The sequence below is a fragment of the Aptenodytes patagonicus genome, chromosome 1 (assembly GCF_965638725.1).
Source record: "Aptenodytes patagonicus chromosome 1, bAptPat1.pri.cur, whole genome shotgun sequence".
Lineage (NCBI taxonomy): Eukaryota > Metazoa > Chordata > Aves > Sphenisciformes > Spheniscidae > Aptenodytes > Aptenodytes patagonicus.
The window spans coordinates 128,043,637-128,064,469 of record NC_134949.1 but is presented as its reverse complement, the minus strand read 5'-3'; the positions used below and the strand labels follow the sequence as shown (position 1 = coordinate 128,064,469).

The 20,833-nt window shown below is 45.2% G+C and overlaps 1 protein-coding gene across 1 annotated transcript; it reads left to right on the top strand.

Moving 5' to 3' along the window:
- The first annotated feature begins 5,165 nt into the window (after positions 1-5,165).
- On the top strand, positions 5,166-20,226 carry ICOSLG (inducible T cell costimulator ligand). The gene is given in 8 exon segments (XM_076354940.1): positions 5,166-5,186; positions 5,188-5,282; positions 8,714-8,754; positions 10,738-11,100; positions 11,594-11,878; positions 13,440-13,616; positions 14,742-14,777; positions 17,591-20,226. Coding segments are annotated over 8 exon segments (1,014 nt in total). The 5' UTR covers positions 5,166-5,180; the 3' UTR covers positions 17,602-20,226.
- The last annotated feature ends 607 nt before the right edge of the window (positions 20,227-20,833 follow it).

Genomic DNA, 20,833 nt, shown 5'->3' with positions numbered 1-20,833 from the left:
AGTGTTGGAAAAGTGTTGCAAAATCGTTCACGCCTCATACCTTCTTTTTCTCTTTACCCATACATAAAATTGCACAAGTGGCCAAAGCTACTGTGATTTTTCTGCTGACTTTTTTCTCAGTTGCAAGTCATACTTTACTAGCTTTAGTGTCATGCACTGAAATCTCCACAGTGCAAAAGCCAGGTATTTGTGGAGACCATTCCGTAAGGATTTGGTATATTTCATATGTCACAGCACAGTCATACGTTTACTGATGGAAGAACAAGAGGGCTACACAATCCCTATTCCATTTGAGTATGATTTTGCTCGTCTGGCATCAGTATGCTCAATATGGACTGCTTCTACAGCAGCAGTGATCTGCTACTTGAAGTGTTACTTCTTAATGTTTTCCAAGAAGAAAGGAGGTTTATGATCCTTAGGGCAATGATCAGTCCATTTTGTAAGGCTATTTTTGATTGCTCTACCACTTTACATTATTTGAATTATGCCTTTTGCCTCCTTTTTCTAATATCAGATTAGCTTACTTGCTCTGTGACTCCTTTTAGTCTTTCTATTAATTTCTGCTCCTTCTTCTGCTATACCTTCTGTGCAGGTGACATACCAAAAGGCAAACAATTTGCTTTGCGGTTGTTTAGTGAGGTGTTAGTTTAGGTGTTTAGTGCGCCAGCCAAACATGACAGAGAACATACAAGCACCATAACCCACGCTGGGTAGGCTGTAGTACTTTCACTTGATTGCTTTACGTTGAAGATCGATGATGAGCATTTGCTTTTTTTCCTCCACTGCAATCTCATTTGCAGGTATTTTCCACCCTTTTAATTACACTCTGATATGTGATGCAGCAGAGTGCTTCTCTGCTTGTGACCCTTTTCCCGGCAATCATCTCATGTACTAGTAGCGCTGCGATCATGGAGACTTTGATTAGATTTTTGGTAGAGAACCTGTGCACTAAAAACATGACTAGGAAATACATGCTAGCTCATTTTTACATAGTTTTCCACCATTTACATTTTCATCATGATGATTTTAAAGCTTTTTATCCCAGAATTTATTTGCTGAAAACATGTATTCCATGGTCCTGTAGACTCTGATGTTTCTGTCGTACCTGAATTTAACACTGATTTCTCCCCTTATAGTGAATGAGTACCGTCCAACTAATGCCAGTGAGGCCGTTGCTGTTAATACTAGGGTACTACCTGGTGTTTCTGACTTAAGATGAAGACCAATTAGGCTTGAGGTCAGCTGTTCGTTTTCCAAGTACTTCTTCTGGTCCTGTAAAAATAGCTGCAGATTTTTATTTTTCTGTATTCTGGGGTAAGCCCCCCAAACCATCACTTCAAGGTTTTTCTAGTTAAAGTTATTCTCCAGTTGCGTGCAGAGCATGAGCTGGATCATTTTGCTCATCTAGAAAAATGTACCTGTTTAACACATGGTACGTGAAAGTTTGAGTAGTCCCTACTCTAGGTACTCCTTTTTTAATGTGTTTTCTTTAACTGTGTCTCCATTGTTGTCTGCAAACTTGCTATGCCTTCATCACATATTTGTTTGCATGTTACCTCATTGCCTCCTGTTTTGTCTTGGCCTGTTTGTGCATGATGGGGAAAGGTTCAGTGCAGGCAACCGACTGGTGATCATACCTCTCTTTTGGTTTTGTCACCGTGTCATTGTGCCTACTGCTAATGACAGAGGCATCTGCTTTTCAAATGGGTGACACGCTCTAGCCGCCCTAAAAACTTTTCAGCATTCAGTTATCCTCTGCTACTAATTTTACGTGCATTTCTTTCATGGCTGTCCTGCTCCAAAAATGGTTCAAGTCCTCCGCATCACATACAGTCGTGTCACCCATTTTTCAGTTATCCCCAAAGGTTTTCAAATTGCCTGAGATTTTCTTTTCTTCCATATATGTAGAGAGAGGTATGTCTGTTGCATAAAGTCTAGTCAGTCTCTCCGGATTCTCAATATATGCGCTGTTGAGCTTGCCACTGAAGATGTGTGTTTTGCAGATACACCTGTTCTCTTCAAACGCGTGATACCTGTTTGAAAACAATCAGCTCTCTAGCTCTCTGGTATGGAGATCGCTCCTCTGTCTCACAGCCTGGGAAAATTAGAGTATTGGTTTCCTCCTCTTTTTTTTTTTCCAGTTCTTCCCAATGTTTCTAGTTTCAAAGTCCATGGGCAATGTATTTGCCACGCACAAGCCATAGGAGTTAGTTTCTTCTTCTGACAGCCTTAAATGCCTTAACTTAATTGCGTCAAGTGGTGCAGACACACATAAGAGAGGACAAATTAACTGTCAACAATAAGGTTTTTTCACAAATACTCTACTTTAGGAGCTCAGCTGTCTGCCTCTCTCCCACGCTGGGACACACACACGTGCACACATGCACACAGGAGGAGGGACCAAATGGCTCGTCTTTGAGCCACTTCTATGTCTCAAACGGAGAGTGCAGCAGCTACCTAAGATTGCACCTATGTACAACTGGAATGGGTTTTGCACTTTAACAACCTCAAACATCTCCATTTTCTGAAGCTAAGATCCATCTTTCCTGTTACAAGCACTGTAATTTTAGAAGCCCGATCAGACAGCTTTGCATGCGATTTGCCTTGTGACTATCCTATATTGTAGCTTTTTTAACAAAAGAAAACAAATAAATATACATTTTCACATTACTAAAACTAGACCTTGGGAAATGAAAACAACTGCTGATAAAAATTCACAGTATTCTCTGATAAAGAGGAAGTCTTGTCATAACTTTCAGAGCCACGCAGAAGCAGCAGTAGTGACTTTGAACCACATCTTAGTAGTAGCTTTGATAAATAACTTTGAAGTTGTCTCTTCTTTGAGGTGGAGGTTGCACCAGGTAACCTTCAGAAGTGCTTTCCTGCCTGATTTTTTCTATAGGCATATGGCAGTAAGGATGAGGAGCCACATCTTTGATGAAACTTTTTGCATAGGCTTTTCAAACATCCTTGCCTGTCACCGTTCATCTTATCTTTGATGTGATACTTGTAGGGGAAAGATCACGTAACTGAGGTCTGTATTTTGACCCTAAGCCAAATACCCCGACTTATTGCTAGTAAGTGACATATTAACCAATCTACATCTAAAAGAATAAAAATATATTGCTATTCAGTGTAAATAGAAGGAACCACATCAGCTGCAATGATCCTCCACTGCAGCTGCTTCTCCTTTTTTGGTTGTGTGGAAAGAAATAGGGGAGCACTCCCCAAGGAACATCTTGTATCTAATGGCAGTGATTTGGCAGTGAGAGCCTGCTTTTATTAACTGCAGGGTTGTTCAGCGTGTAGCATAGGAATGGAGTCACTGGCAGAAGAATATCCTTATATTTCAAGCCCTTTGGGGAATTCTGCAGGTGGGGGCAACTTAGGACCTGCCTAAGGCTGAGCCTTAATGAAACACCATTTGGAAGGGAAATAGAAGACAAAGTTGCCTTATAGATTAAAAACTCATCAGGGATTTCAGGCAATGCAGATTCAAAAGCCTGGCGCAGGCAGAGAAGAGGTTTGCACCTGACCTGGGTTTCCAAATCCCAAAGAGTCTCCTGGCTGTGGAGACACATTTGCCTTTCTTCCTTATTCCGAAATTCCTTTCCACCAAAATTGGTACGCATGTGTAGTAATAGGCTGTTCTTATTCATCATGTGTGAGAAGAGCACGATAGAAACCATCGCAAAGAACAGCAGAAGAGCGCATTCAAACTATGCATTTTAGAAAGAACAAATTTATATCCAGAACTCTAAAAATTCACCCGTAAAGTTAAGCCACAAGCATTTAAAGTCAGGAAGCTTTTAGCCACGAAAAAACGATTCCACGTGCATCCCTGTTCACCAAGTGCCTGTTATTAAAACAGCACCTAAAATATCAAATGAGTAGTTCCCAAACTAGGATATTCCATCAGGAAATATTTCAGTGAGAGATGTGAATTGGCTGCTGCCAATATGTTCTGATTCAACCATAATTCCGTAGGAATGTTTACCTTCCTTTAAATTTAATGTAAATTTAAGTCTACCCTCCCAAACTGATCACTGATTTGCAGCCTATCAGCGATACACAGAGAGGCTGAAGCAACGTCGGCTTTAAGACTCAAAACTGCGAGCCCCCCTTCTTGCTGCTGGCTGGCAGCGGAAACAGCATTGAGACCTGCGGGTCTTGCACAAGCCTGGGGTTTCTTCTCCATCGCGGACAAAGTAATTGGCATTCCCAGGGTGACTCAGAACTGAGAACAAATAAAACGTTAATGCGGCAATCTTTTTTAAGGACTGTCACTGCGGCGTTTGTTTGCAGCGTGGCAGTGACAGCTTTGTGGAGTGCCACAAACATACGTGTTGGCGAAGGAAGTGCCTGACAGTAAACAAGCCAAACGCAGCCACTGATGTGGAGCCAGAAATTAAACTGCTGGTGAACGTGAACCACAGCTTTCAAGTAGCCGACTACTCCTCCAGCACCCCTTACCAACGCGATTCTGTCAGAACTTTTACCTTCTATGTCTTCAGGTGTGGTCATGCATCGTATCAAATCACGTTTAGGGTTATTTACTATTTATGCAATCGTAAACCTAACATCTTTTGAAAGGTATTTTGAAGCACAACTCAACAACAGAGCCCTGGTTCCCTGGCAGGCTTCGCAAAGGCCCGCGCCCCCAGCCGGATTGCAGTGCACGGCCCCCTCCCCTGAGCGGGGCCCTGGGACCGGCTTCCACCGCCTCGCAGGACCAACACGATGCTGCTCTCTCCGCGCTGTCACAAAAGCCGGCGGCCGGCCCTGGCTCCCCGGGCCCTCCCCAGCGGCGCCCAGAGCCGGCGGCGAGGGGCGCCCCGCCTGATGGGGCAACAGGCGGCCTCCCCGCCCGGAGCGACGGCTTTGCGGGGGTCGGGAGCCCCTGCCCCGGCGAGGCTTTGGAAAGGGGTCAGCGGGGGTGGGCGGGCGCCTGAGACCCTCCGCACCTCCGGGACGGGGCCGGGCTCTCTCGGACCGCAGCGCCCGGCGTGCGGGGCCGAAGTCGGGACAGGTGCCGGCCCTCAAGCCCAGCGGAGGGCTTTGCCGGCGGTCCGGGTGCCGGTCGCAAGGCGCCCCGGTAGCAGGGCTGGCCGCGCACCGGCTCCGGGCGCGCACGGAAGGCGGAAATCCCCGGCGGGAGGAGGCGTGGGAGGGAAAGGGGAATGGCTTAAACCGGGCAGCCGTCGGCTCGGCTCGGCACGGCTTGGCTCGGCACGGCTCGGGCAGCCACCCGCCTCCTGCGCCGCTGCGATGGAGCCGCGAGGGTGAGTGCCGGCCCGGGGTCCCGGGGGAGCTGCCGCCCCTTCCCGCGTGTCGCTGGGGCACGGGGGGCACAAGCCGGCTGTTTGCCGGGGCGCTGGCGGGCGGCTTGCTCGGGGGCAGGGAGATACACGCCCCCCCTTAGAAAAATCCGAGTTTCATCGCAATGCAGCGGGCAGGAAAAGTTCTGGTGGGGGTGGGCTGCTTAAATGGAGACAGGGGCGAGGCGGTGCTAAGGGGTCCTCTCCCGACCCCCGGTCCCGGGACAGCGGGTTGCGGCGTTAAACGTGCCCGGCAGCTGCCGCCCGCCGGCACGGCGCTGGCCGCGCGGCCGGGGCGGGCGGCTCTCCCGGGCGCCCGTAGCCGCGGGGGAGGCGGGTTTCGCGAGGCACCCTCGGCGGCCGGGGCGCACCTGGCACAGCGGGTCAGCCCACGCAGAGGCCCCGCCCGTCTGTAGCTCGCGATCTGCCCCGCCGAAGGCTCCAGGCGATTCATCGGCATTTGCCGGAGCCCTTCGGCCCGAACGCGAGCGGTGGGAGAAGGCGAGCCGGCCCGCCGGCTTTTATCGCCCAGATGGGCGTTGCCTTACGGCAGGCGTTAGAAAAGCTTCGCAGAAAACCTCTTTAGGGCGCCTGCTGATGCGAGCAGAGCGATGTCGCTACAAGGTTTGGGGATAAAGCGAATCTCAGCAGTCGAGCAAAAGCCCCAAAGTTGTTACTGCAAGCATCGGGACATCTTTTGTCCAGCTAGTCTGTGCCAGAACAGCAACATCCCATGACTCTAAAATAAATAGCGCATGAAAAAGTTGAGATGCTGGTAGGAAGAATAATCTCACCAAACAAGAATGTATGAAAGAGGAAGTGCAACTTTCTCCCGTTTCACATGACATTTTAAAAAACGTATAGAGAGTGAAGGTGTGGGAAAGAATTGAAAAAGGAAAAAAAAAATTAAAAAATTAAAATTTTATAACAAATAAATAAAGGAGAGAGAGAACCTAAGAAACTAATGCAGTTACAGCTGCGCTTAGTGGAGCTCACTGCCAGCGTGATGGGTGCAGGAGCTGAGTGTACATAGGGGGCAAAAGGGAGGTTTCTCTGCAGGCAAGAGCGTTTCTCCCTTTTTCCAACAGGAGCTTGGCATTAAAGCTATTCCAGGGGAACACAGTGGGCTGACACTGCCCCCACACTACCACAGCTGCAACCTCCTCCAAGTAAGAGGATGAGCATCTCTAGATCCATCCAGTCTTAACTGTGACATCATTTATTAGAATAAGAAATCAAGACGTGCTTTGTATACATACATTAGAGAATCAGTTCTGGCTGACTAGCTAAATGTTTGTTGGCATCAACGAATGCTTGCCATGGGAAATCCCCTGAAGAGTCCCATAAAGATCAGTCAATTGTTGTTCTCCGTTTAATTCAAATAACTGACTATATCCATAGTTTCTAACTTGGGCGGGGAACAATAAAACAAACAGCCACGGGATTAAGAATGATTAAGAACTACATTAAGGTGAGCTTGTCAAGACAGACCTCTACAAGCCTGGCACAAAAGTGATGGCTCCTGCACAGTGTACAAATACGACAGAGATACGATACAAGACCGTGTGCAAAAGCCACCAAAAGTCACTGCCAGAGACAGAGCAGAGCTGCCTCCCTGGAGTGTTTAGGTACCATTACTTGGGAGACTTACTTTAGGGCTGATTGCGGATTTACTAAAATAAGTGTTAGAGCAGAAATGTTCCACTCTGGGCATCGACTTAAACTTTTGAAACCTAATCTATGAAACCATTTCAAAGGACACAGAAAAGGAAAAGAAAGTGTTTTCTTCATATCAAAGTAATACAGTTCACACTGACTCTTCCCTAAACATTCCCCATCCCATTCTCTGGAGATGGGACTTCAAGTGGAGGTAGATTTTGTCGGGAATGTCCTCTGCTTTCTCCGTGGGAAGCCAAATACGTTTGGGACGATCATAATTTTCTTGGGGGCAGGTGGGAATTAGAGACCCTCCGCAGCAGCAGAGGAGACCCAAGTTGTGCCCAGGCAGCTGGTAGAAGTAAAGCTGGGCAGAAGCGATGCTGTGCCTGGGAGGTGGCAGACGAATCCTGATGCTCGGCTGGACAAAGGGGCAGGAGCTGTGGGGAAAGGGCAGGAGGCCTGGAAGAGAGAGGGGATGGTGTAAAGCACAGCTGATGGGGGGGAAAAGCGAGGTGAGAAATGGCTGCTGGGGGAGTAGGCTTAGGTTAGGGCTTGGAGGGAGGAGGGTCAGGCAGGGCAGGGTTGGTTTGGAGGGAAGAAGGCAAGCAGTCTGGGTGGGAGACCCTGGAGCTCGCTCCTGGGTAGACATGGGCTGCTGGGGGCAGCTCTCCCTGTTGCCCCAGCCCTTGGCTCAGTGTTGGACCTGGCTGAGGGTTGAGAACAACTGGGGAGGGGAACCAAGCTGCACTCAGGTAGCGTGGCCTCACAGTCCTGCTTGCTTGCAAAACCGAGCTGGGGAAACTGGGCATGAGCAGGTGCTCGTCTCCCTCTGCCCATCGGCTCAGCTTTGCAACCTTATTGCACCCGGGGCAATATCAAGGGGGCAACTGTAGCCACACAGCTCCCATTCCAAAACCTTTCCAGTATCTTCCTTTCCTTTCCCACAGCAGTCTGGTGGAAGGAGAGCACAACGTATAGCTAGGCATGGGGATGAAAGGCTATTTTAAAGTAACTGTCAGGAAAGCGCTGCACGTTTATCTTTCTTAAAGCCCTATGGGACGAGAGTTAAATCACCTGGACTTTATAGATAGGTTAAACTGGGTTTTCCTATAGAGCATCCAGCAGGTGTAACTCCCTTGGGAAACTCCTGCATAGATTTGCCCCTCCAGAGTAATCAAACATGCCAAATTCTTTCCAGCAAAACCTTTGCGCAGCTCCCTGCTATCAGCACGTTTCCTGTTTACACATTTTTACTGAGCGCACAAAACAGTGGGCAGCATGGTCAGCTGCTTGTCATCCTTTAACCCAATAAAACCATAACTCATTGAGTTTCAGCAAAACAGTGGGATGCAGGGCTTTGACCTGGATTTAGGCCTGTGCAGCTGTGTTCCTTCCCAGTGATCCAGATATCCCCCAGGGCCTATTTGTCCAGCAAGTCTATATGGTTCATCTTTCACAAGAAAGACAGGCACAACACCAGCTTCATGCCTTCTGCTCCGATTCCAATATTAGTGTGTTTTACTGCTATTCGTGGCCTTGGCCACCCACCCACAGAGTTATGTCGTTTGAACAGAAGTTTTGCAGCTGTCAAAAATGCAAATACTTAATGGGACATTACATAGTAGCAGTACCTAATTTACTTACTTCTGCTACTATACTGAAACAATCAATATTGGCTTTAGTGCAACAGAGATGCTAAAGCCTATCATGTAACGCTGTTTGCTTTTTTATTTTAGCTATGGATTTCTGTTACTGCTCCTTCATATCCCGAGAGCTGGTAAGTTCAGAATGCTTCAGTTGAAAATGAAGCTGCCCTCCCTTAATGTGTTTGGCCAAATATATGGAGTATTTGTAATATGTACAATATAAACATCTGTGTGTTTTCAGCAAGACACTTCAGAATTCCTCAGTGTGACATGCATCAGGGAAAGAAGAAGAAAAAATCAGTTTCTATCAGTTTCAGTACGGAGAATAGCAAAGGACCTTGTGGATGCTCTTGCTTAGATTGCTCTGCTTGCTTTACAGACATCCCTGCATATTTATCTCTGCCAACAAAAGGCCTCAGAAGTGGGGTAATAAGGGCTGTTGATAAGCAGATCTAACATGCCTGGATAAAGCCCATACTCGTATTATGATTAGAATTATACGTCACTGTATCAAGTACCCAATACTAGTAACTCTTTTACTACCGTTCCAAAAATCCCTTTCAAAACAAAGGTAGGGTTAAAGGACATCACTTGGTGATATTTAAATGTTTTCAGAGTTATCTCCCCTCTGTTCTTGCTTAATCACCGAGAAGGACCTCAACAAAGTCATCAAGGAAAGTCCCCAGCCCCAAAATCAGGACAAAGCGTACCAGATTCAGTTTCAATAGATGCCGCCTGGCCTGTTCCTAAATAACGCCAGTGATGGAGATGCCCCCGTCTTCCCAGGCAATGCTTTCCAGAGTATCACTTTTCCTGCTGCTACGAGTGGTTTCCCAAAGTCTGAGCTGCAGCATCCTTGTTGCAGTTCAAGCCCGTTACTTCTCGTCTCACCCAGCAGAGGATAAGGGCCTGGAGAACATACTGCCTTCCTCCCTGCAAGTACTACATTTGCTTCAGTGGTATTTTTAAGCCAGGGTGCCCAACTCAGATGTGTAGATGAGCTATTTCTGAGTCCAGTGCACCAACACAAAGACGTGTCCCCCTTTAACATTGCCTCCTCCCTCCCACCTCACCATGCACTGTTTCCACATTTCCAAACCCTCACTTCTGTCATCTTTTTTTCCCTAATTCACCCACCTGCATAATCCCTTCACCCAGCTGTAATCTCTCCCATCCAACCCCATGCCTGGCCCCCCCCTCACCCCCTAGTCTGACATTTTTACAACGCACACACTGCTTTGGTCTCAGCAACCAGTTGCACCAGAGAGGTTTTGGCTGCTAGAGTGGAGGAGAGGTGATGCATCCCTCCCAGCAGGGAGGCTGCGGCCAGAGCCACCCTAGCCCTTTTCGGAGTAGCTGACCTGCACCTTCTGCATCGCTCGTCAGCCAGTTCATGCCTTCTCATTGCTCACCAGGAGGAGAGGTTGCCTTTCCTAGGTCTGGAGGCCAGGAAAAGCGCCCTGAAAGCCAGATACTGTGCTGGCCTACCTCAAGTGGCCATGAGAGGTTGTAAATGTCTAATGAATGTGTCACTGGAGGTATCTGGACATGCTGGTTTGCCAGCTGGGTATATTTGTTGAGAGGGTGACACCGATGGTAGCAATAAAATGTGATCGCTATGATATGTCCACTTTGAGAAACACTGTTTTTACTCCCCTTTTTAATTTTTTGGGTCTCAAAATAATGGTAGCACTCTTTTTCTTATCAGTGTTTCCACTTCTTGTGATTAACCTGATGTTATTTGGCATTTTTCTTAATTAAAAAGTGATTATTAAAGCATTAGGACTTGAATACGTGTCTGCAGTCAGTCAGCAAAGAGAAACACGCAGGTACCTATGGGGCTGGGAACGCTTAGACTGGTTGGTCCTCAGAGAAAGAAATAAGCAGAAGGCTTTATATTGTAAAAGGCCCCTTTGGAAAATGTACAGACAAACAGACATGGAGAGAATTAGCCACCGGCAGGTCAGGAGGTAGGAATGACTATGAAGTGAGCACACTCACCTGCCTGTTATAAATACTAATACTGGATTCCACATGTGGTAGAATATACTTGAAAAGAATGACATTTTTTCCACATAACCTCCCTTTTTTTTCTCTCTCTTTTAATCTTGTAGTTATTGCACTGGAGGAGAAGATCATTGTCAGTAAACTTGGAGACAACGCTACACTGAGTTGCATTTATCGAGGAAGAGAATTGCACTTAAAAAATCTACGGGTATACTGGCAAATAGCTGATGATCAAGAGGAGTGTTCAGTTGTACATGCACTGATCTCTGGTCAAGACAACGAAAGTGAACAGTGTATTCACTTTAAAAACAGGACTCAGTTATTCTGGGATAGATTGAAAAATGGCGATTTTTCTCTGCTACTACTAAACGTCAGCCAGAGTGATGAACATAGGTACAAATGTGTAGTACTGCAGAAAACTGAATATACCAGAGTGATTCACCAGGCAGAAGTGGTTCTCAGTTTAGCTGGTAAGAACTTGTATCACTTGCACATATTTGCCCAAATTCTCATTCCAGCTTTTCAAATTCATGCCATTTCAAAATTACATTTAAGCATGCCCTTAACTTTGAAACATACTTCAGCCCTTTGCTGAAATGAAGTCTGCTTAATTTAAATGTTACGGATAGGGTTTCTAAAACTGGGAGAACACCCGTAACGGCTGTTTATCCAATGTGGGTTTTTTTTCATCTTGGTTTTCATTAATATAAGGGCTCTTGCACATGACTGGGTGACAGCAGTTTAAGAAGTTGCTTTCTTCCTTTGGGTTTGGCTTCAGCCTTCTGCCCTTCCAGTAATTCTCTCAGCTCTCTGGCTTACATACCAAACTTGCAGGTGTTTCCCTTTCAAGTCATGAAGGTCGTGTGAAACCCAGAACTTCTGCTTCAGAACCCACATCAAAATTTTGTCTTTTCGATACGTTTCAACATGTCGATGACTATTTCTTTTTCTCTTGCTCTCCAGCTAGTTATAGCCAACCAATACTCAGTGGACCGATAAGAAACAGTGACAGCACTGGAGAAGAGGTGACTTTCAGCTGCAAGTCTGGCAATGGATACCCAGAGCCCAATGTTTATTGGATAAATAAAACAGACAACAGCCACCTGCCTCCATCGCAGCTAAACATCACCCCCCACGCCGATGGCACTTACAGCGTTTTTAGCACGCTGAGGGTTAAAGCCACTTCTAACATGCAAATAGAGTGCTCCATAGAAAATAAAATACTGCGGGAAAATCTGTCAGCCAACTGTAAGTCCCTTCATGATACTTCATGTTTTCCAGATAGCAGATATATCAACCAGCGTCTCTCTGTAGATAGGCACTAACGAGGGGTACGCATTAATTCAGTAGTTCCCAAAAGTGCCGAGAAGAGCGCACTTGTTGTTTCAAGCTAGTTATGCTTAGCCATGGACTTTATGTTTACTTCTGACTTCTCCCACACTGAAGTGAACACCCCGTCAAGCGTGTTATGACAACGGCACTGAGAAGCTCTTGCGTCCGAGGCAGTCACCGGGCTGCCTTCAGGAACATGATGACTTGGGGAGTCAGGTTATTTTTCAGGGGGCACCATACAGTAGATCCACGATTCCTGAACCCCTACCCGACTTGCTTTTTACTCTGCCTAGTTTCGAAGTTCTGTTTTCAGTCTCCAAAACTCAATTTAACACAGCGCACTATATAAAGTAGGCCTGTAGCAAACAGGTAATATTAGCCCAGTAGAACAATACACTTAATAGCACAAGTATAAGAATCTATTTATTGCTGATATGAGTGATCAATAGCAAAAACAAGTATTTAGCCACTCTTCACAAAAACAGAAAGCTACTTAAAAAAAAGCTAATAAAAAAGTTATAGCTATAGTAGCAATAGTGAATTTCATGATTTCCAAACAGCTGTGTAGAGAAGCTTCCTGGAGTGGGAGAGCTTATCTGGAGGTGGCTGTTCAGTCTCATTGATGTTCCTGGTCCTGCCTCCCACCACACCTCTCTCGCACGGGTTTCTGCACCCTGGTGCAAGGAGGTTTGATTGTTTGCATAACTGTAGCTGGATACCCACAGTTAGTTTACCTGAACACACCAAGGAATCACATACTCTGGACTTAAGGACACTGATCCTACAAACGTAGCCAGGGGATATAGATTAAACTATTTCCAGGAACAAAAATTGTGTGCACAAGGAAAAATTGCACAAGTAGAGTGTTCATATGATAGCATACCCTTGCTGTCATCCCAAATTAAAAAGGAAAACTAAGTAACCTTGTCATTAGTTTCCTAATGGCATTCTGTCATATTGTATTCTGGGGGAAAAGACCTTCATCTTATTATTTTTTGTTGGTTTCTAAAAGAGCTACCATACTTGAAAGAGTAAGAGATGTGACTTGAAACCTTCAGTTTGCAGCAATCAGTGGAAATTTGTCACTAACTTTAGGGAAACAGGTTTTCACCCACTTTACTGAATACCATCAGATTTACATTACAGATTCTGTATAGATTTATTTTCAACTGAGTCTGGATACAAGCTCAAACATACCGTCTCCCAAGGCTGGCAGGAAAGAAGAACAAAAAGGAAGAAAGAGGGATGCATGCTGTATGACGACAGGGAGGAATAAACTGGCATTGTATCATTAGACATTGTAAGCTGGAGATGTGCCTTGCTCAGAAGGAACACCACCAGAACCACAGTGATATGAATAGCACAAATATTTAGTCTTTCAGAATTTTTTTGTGCATGTAAAATGCAGTCAAATATTTGCCTGGTATGAAATGTGAAAATTTACACCTTATTACATCCTTTTTCTATTTTATTCTAGACACACAGCAGAAGCAAAGTAATGGTTCTAGCACAGAAAGTCACAAAAACCTGGAAAAAAATGGACAAGGTGCTCAAGCAGCTGGCATCGTTTCCATTGTCGTTCTGATAGGTCTTCTAGTTGTTTTAACCTGCTGGCTGTGGAGACGGAGGTCCTCTAAACTAGTGTCCTACACAGGTAATGAGACCCTTCATTTGCATGACCCAATCTGAAGAATTCTTTTTCATTTGCCAAAATATTTAATGTCATCCAGAGCATTGCTAGAAGGTACGAGTAAATTCTCTGCAAACAGCAGCAGCAAATCATGCTGTTATGAAAATCCTGGGGTTCCCTGGGGAGGACATATAGTGCCCCAGAACATGTTATTCTTTATGGTTTTCTGGTAATGCACCTGAGCCTCACAGGAGCTGCCTACTGGATGTGAGAGTAACTCAGACTTTGTGCCTGTTCAGGCCATAGTTTCTGAGCTGTGATCCCTGCAGGCGGTTTCTGGACAAATGGAGAGGATGTTCCTCCATGGAACAGGACTGGGGTCAGTAGCTGTCTCTGCTTAGCACAATCCGAAGCAGAAATCAGAGGATGAGTCAATCCTGAGAGCTTTAGAATCACTGGCTGGGCAATTAAGTGTTCAAGATCCCACTGGGATCAAGCAGCTTTCTACAAGCTAGAAATAAAGCATGTCTCACTGTCACTCCATGTATACACGCGTACGCTTGTATTGCTGCATTTGCACGTGCGGGACTCTGATGCTTGGCAAGACAGAACAAAAGGCAGCTCTGAAAGACATCGTGTGATCCAGACTCATTCTGGATGGATCTGAGTACTTCTATAAGCCACTTTGCAGGTATATAAGAGCTAACATCTAAGAAAAGGGAGCAGGGGCAAGCACACTTTTCATGGAGAAAGACAAACCACATTTTCAATCCATGCCCTCGTCCTCGTGGCTAGCAAGCCCAGGTGCTTCAGAAAAGAGCAGGAAAAAGCAGGGTAGTGATCTTGCCCAACATCTGCAGTAGCTGTGCTAGGAGCCATGTCCTTCCCTCAGAAACAACCTGAGAGCGGTGCAGGACTCTGTCTCAAAACATGGAGCAGGACTGTTGCTTCAAGCCCAAAAATCTATCCTTGCTGAAATGGTGACCTACATTATAAACAAATAGAGTATGGACTGCATTTTGCTGTCCAAAGAGCATTTAGCACATTGAACCCTCAATTTTGGTGGATGTTGCTTAATATTAATCCCGTTTGGCTAAAGACTATAGTTATCTATCCTACATGTTTGAAACAGTGCATTTGTTTCAACAGATGTCCAACCAAATGAAGACAAAAGAGGACTCAACTGTAAGTATTAAAAATATGTTACAGTATTTGTCTCAAGAGTGACTTAACTTCATAGCTTCAGTACTCAAGTTCAGCACAAAGCCTTTGGGTTAGACTTGCTGGATGTTACAAACTCAAGCATGTAAAGCGGTGGCCCTGCTTCTTCTCTCAGCCCTGTCCTTGAGCTCTGCAAGTGTTGCCAAAGGCAGCCTGAGAGTCTCAGTTCCCAGAAGTTCCTTCAACAGTCAGGCCAAAGGACGTGACAATTTGACAGGGGACACAGAGCGTACAGTCTGAAGCCACCCTCTCCTCCTGTTCTACAACTGTGCTGCAGCTACTGTTGCCATCAAGACAGGAGGATTATGCTATAAACCAGGCAGAGCCAAACTTGGAAAATCTGTTTTAAATGCTCATTTTTCAAGTCTGGACAACACTGACCATTTATCACTTCATATCATGTCAGTGCCCATCACCAAATGGTTGTTCTCTGCCTTTTTAGGCACCATATCCTAGAAGGTCTTTAGCTGGGATACAGGAACATCATATGCCTCTTGTCTATGAACCTGAGCACGTATACACCCAATTTAAAAAGTACTAAGCACTCTCCTTTTCTAGAAAAAAAAACCCACAGTTTAGACCTTCAACATGTTCATATTTTTTATAAGCAAGAATGCAATACTGCAGGCCAGCTGGTTTACAAATTCATTTATCATTTATAGTGGGGGAAAAATAGAAACAGGGCAAAAAAATCCAAGACAAATTTGGAAAAACAAACTCAGCACAGGGGACTTGTGAAAGTACAGAGAGGATGAAGTATCTGCCTATTTTGTATCTCCTTTGGTAGTTTCTACTGAAGCAAATGACTGTTGCCTGGCTGTCTCTGCAGAACAGGCAGAAAATACTGTGGTTCCACCAAAACTGTAATAGTGAAAGCATAGTTTGCCCTAGCAGATGCTGTGAATGTACCCAATTCATAATATCAAGCAGAAGCAAAATAACGCTTAAATTAAAAAACTTTCTCTAGAACTTCTCTGTTGGTCATACAAACTGCGTTAACGGTCAGTTATTTCCCAGACCCATCACGCAACCCCAGCCTGAATCACAACATTTGTGTTTGCTAAACAACAAACAGGCATTACACTGTTTCCTGTAGAGCATAATGTAGAAAGGAGGATGGATTTTCTCCTTAAGATAGATTTCTCCTTTCATTCCTGTAAGCTGCATTAATATAACAGAAGCAGTTCACTTAAGGTCAGCTTTTTCTTCTCTGGACTTACTTATACTAGGCCCTATTTTATTAAATCCCTGGACTTAGTCCATGAGTAGAAAAACCTCTGTGATGTAAATAGGAGTAAATATTTATCTTATATTGAAGGCTGCTGTAGCGTTATTTGTTCATTAACAACAAAACAAAGACACTTGCCTTCCAGAAACTATCTTTTCCTTGGCATGTCTCTGCACCATTTGTGGAAGAGGAGGTGGGACAGCAGCTTTAGTTGTTCGCTGCTATCAGAAACTGTCCCACCGCCGAGGGGTGTTTTCTGCCAACAGAGCCATGTAAGGCATGGAAGGCAGTATCTTTTGGGCATCCCAATTTGAGGGCAACTTGGACCAATACCAGAGAAATTAGAATGATCTAGGGAACGTGGGCTCTGATGGAAGATTATGTTTGTTTAGGCTGGAGACAGCAAAGCTGATTAAGGACACAATAACAACCCTCTTCAGAGAGTCCTTAAAGAGGATGGGACAAGTTAGTTATTGTCCTAACCCAGCAGACACAGCACTTGAGGCACAACAGGCTTAAACAAAGGAGGTTTAAGCTACATGTTAGGAAAAAAGGCCTAAGAGTAGCGGTAGTTGAGCACCAAGGCAGAGAGTTTGTGGAGGCTGTCGAGTCTCCACCAGTCCAGGTTTGCTGCTGTTCTTTTTTTTTTCTTAACAAAAGAGGAAACCAGTGTCTGTCAGGAATTATTTAGAAATAGCTGGTACTACCTTGGGGCAAAAAGATGGGCTCTTGGAGAAATTCTAGCTTAATTCAATGATCATTTGAGATTTTCAAGCGAGTTGTGCGTGGTAGATGGCGAGTAAGGCACTGTGGAGGTCGCACCCCCAGGGACACTCTGCCACGGCATTTTGCTTTTCAGTACTGATGCAAGTGTTTCTGCTTCTGTGGGTTTCACTTTATAAAGAAGGTCAGATTGTTTCACGGGGGGTGGGAATCCTGAATACTGCAAAACCAAAAAGAGCCTACTGAGGCTAGCTTTGCTGTTACAAAGGAAAAGGTTTTGGAAACTATGGGGAAGGCAGGTTGCGAAGAAGTAACTTCATCCCGGTGGGGTTAGTCTCTCCAGACACCCATTACAGTCAGTGTGGCAGGATGATCCACTGAAGATAAACTCAGAGCTGGAGCAATTCTGAACTGCTCTCTGGAGGGATCCCTTCACTGCCTGTAGAGGAGCCTCAGGAAGCTGGTTTCCCTTGGCCACAGATAAGTTTTGTGTGTCTCGTTCTCTGAAGTAGCTTAAAACGAACCAAAGGTGACACTGACATACCTTCACAAGGGAGGGGCATGTTAGCAGGAGAGCACTTTTTACATTTGCAGAAGGAAAGGCACTTTCGGTCTGTGGCACAAGGGCAGAGGGCCCCCAGTGTCTCGGGTATCGAGGCAGGGCTTCACCCCGGCTGATTCTCTCTCAGCGGCATGAATACATCTTTTCCATAGCTTTGCAGCTTGTTCCACTGGTTACATAAGAAAAACAACTCTAGGACATGATTATTTCTGGGGCATTTTTTTTCTATTTTTTTTCTAAAAAGAAGTTGTTTTGTTTTTACAGCACCTGTCTAAATGGAAAGTCTGCCAACAATTTGGGCAGCTGGAGATGTGTCAAGAGAAGCATCACCCCCATCTCAGTGGCAGCATTGCTCGTGACAGATTTCTGCAGTGTGCCAAGAGAGATGGCAAAAAAGCTTCTTCAACACAAAAGACAGCAAAATGCGCTGGATTTCTGTTCCAGCCACTGGCTGTGTCTACACAACAGTTGTGTCACCACGCCAGCTGACCACTTTGGACAGCCCTCTCTGATAGTCTGTCAGTGTTTTGAGCTCCTGCACTGGGGAAAGCGGTAAGCCTGGGACCTAGCGACTCTGTGCCAGCGCGCTGAAAGCTGGTGAGTGCCCGGTCTCTCGTCACCACCACCGAGGACTTTGTTAGTAGCAGAAGCCACCGCATTTCAGGAGCATGGGAAGTTATTGCTGCTTCTCCTTACCCTGACAATAACTACTGAATGTGAAGAACGGCAGCTAAAAAAAAGAAAACTGAAGGACTCTCTGCAAAGTGAGATTTGTGATCTTTTCCACTTTTCTCTCTACATCCTTTCGTTGTCTTATTTCACCAGCTGCATATTATTGTGTACAGAACGAGGTAGAACACCTTGACCCAGTCCTGCAAAAATGGGAGTTGCTGTGACAGGGTTAAGCACTGAATGTGCTAACGTAAGGGAACATGCATTCTTTAAGTGCACTTGGTATCAACATTTTGTTTTTTACCGAATATTCCACCGGAAAAGGGGACTTCCACTTTTGACAGAAGCCAGTGCATACTGTGTGAAAGAACAGGCTGTGGAAATCTGACCAATTAAAAATAGTGCTCTCTGCTATGTTAATGTCAGGTTACCTGGACTTACCCTTTTCAGGATGGAACAAATGTGGTCAAGCTCTACTCGATTCAGCTGGTCTTTATTTAAGCACTCCCCTGCAGCTTCCAGGGAGGATTTTAAACTGAACCTCTCCTTGTGTCCTATCCCTCCACCCAAAAAAAAAAAAAAAAAAGAAAAAAGAGTGCAGACTATATCACTGTGTTGTCCATGAATGTCCAGAAAGCCAAGAACTGCACTTGTGCCAGTGCCCGTGCCTCGCTGGTTCAACCCTGAGTCAGCCAAGGGCGACCGGTTGAAAATAGCAAAGCAGTAAACTTTTCTGATGGTATGAGGTTTTGAAGGAGGAGGAATCTGTACTAGCTCTCTTGCCTAGGTGGGGCAGTTTTCCCCATCTTGTCACAGGGGGGTGGAGATGATGATTTTAAACTGAGCCCTGGGAACACCTGCCTTCTCCTGCACCAGTTGCTAGACTAAAATTCTACATTTTTTGTGAATAAGTCTCAGCCTTGTTTGTCCTAGCTCTGCATAGGGGAAGCACTCCAGTGTCAACTGTTGAGACAGGACATTGATTTTTCATATCGAGATCAGCTTTCAAATCCCAGCCAAGTGAAAATAAATTTTGTTGTCCTGTTCTCCCATCACGCGGAATCCAGAACCACTTGGCAATAGCACAATTAGCTTTTGTTGAAGCAGTACCCCCAGGGACGCTCAGAGTTGGGTAGCTGTGCACCACCACTGCGCCAGTATCTTGTGGGAGGGCTGCCCAGGCTCAGCCTCCACGGCATTTAAGAGAAGAGGCAGTTTAGATCTCACTTGATGCAATCTAGGCTTACTCACCAATTCGAACAGCATAGGGAAATTGTTGGGGTTTGGGGTTTGTTTGTTTGGTTTTTTTAAAAAAAAGCCAAGCTGCAACTAAATAATTAAGCTCCTGTCTAGATTGTAAGTAACTGTGTACAACTGTGGTTTTTAAAAGACATTTTATCTATTAATGTCAAAAAAGTATATTGCATATTTGCTAGTCTTGAATCATGTCTGTGAAAAATACTGTTTTATTTATTAATTTCACTTTTGTCCTCTGTTGCCTTCCACTCTACAGCTGTAACATACCCTATCAGGTAGGGCATTTAGCTCACAGCATTTGTCAGATAAGATTACTGAGGTGCCGTAAGTTACTTTAAATGTCAGCCTTTCCTTGTCTTCTCTCATGTCCCTTAATCTAGGTGTTAGATATTTTCTGAGTCCATATCTAGTTTTCAGCAAACCCTAAAGTGAATTTGCTTGAAGAAAGCATGCAAGCTTGCAGACACCTTACAAATGTGAACAACATCTGTGCAGATGTGAAGGGTAACCATTTCCTAGTGGTTCAGTAAGAAGTCCTGCAGACGTTTCCTCGCTATCTACCACATGAAGTTGTTTTGCGCAGCCTCTTTGGTGCTGCTGTAACTGACAGAAGCCTTTTCCAAAAACAGTTTTCCTCCTTTATATTCTGCAACTGCAAGAAGCTATAACGGTTTAGAGACGTAAGAAGTGACCTAGCAGTCGCTTTGCAATATGTTGTTAAGCTAATACAGACTAGTTGGATTTTCTTACTTCTGGGCTACTTCACGGTGCACACTGAATACATCCTAAATGCAACAGCCTACTCTTGCAAAACCCATATTTTCAGTTGGTTTAGTTTCCAGCTATTTTTGGAGGCAAGTAAATCCTAGATAGCAGTTGTTTGTTAGCATTCAAAGGACTTGGGAATTTTGTAATAACAAAGTTTGTCATCACGTACCATGTTTATATTTTAAATAAAATCCATTCATTCTTCTGGATGTTTGACTAAATCTATCAGCACGTAAAGACAAGTCACTCCAAACCATTGCCCCCAACCAAAGTGGCACTTTTACTTTCAACCACATCCCTCAGGGCACATGAGTGTTCCTTTCCAAAGCCCTCAGATGAGGAGAGACCGATGTAACACAGAGACTTGACAAGTTTGCTCTATTTTGGCTCGCACAACAGAATATTTTGAGCAAACTGAATGAAAGCCACACGGTAGCCTGAAGGCAGCACTAAGCCTAGGCTGATACATCCTTTTCTCACCCAACTTAACAACCCCTGGCAGAGCAAAGGTGCAACGCACCCTCCCGCTTCCAGAACTGAAACCGGCTCTTTGCACTGTCCCAGGTCTGTGTTGCACTTGGGCACCAGCATCCCTCTGTTTCCCCTCGTTAAAGATAGCAGCTCACATGAACGGCATGTCCCAAGCAACTTAAACACATGCACAGGAAAGCACCGCTTGATGCAGCTTTGTGGGAAGACTAAGAAATGGACTCACTTTCACAGAAAAGCGAAAGGCTTTTGTTGTGGCATGGCTGGTAAACCACAGATGAAAAGCCCTGAGAGAGAACATATGTTGCTACTTAGTGATCT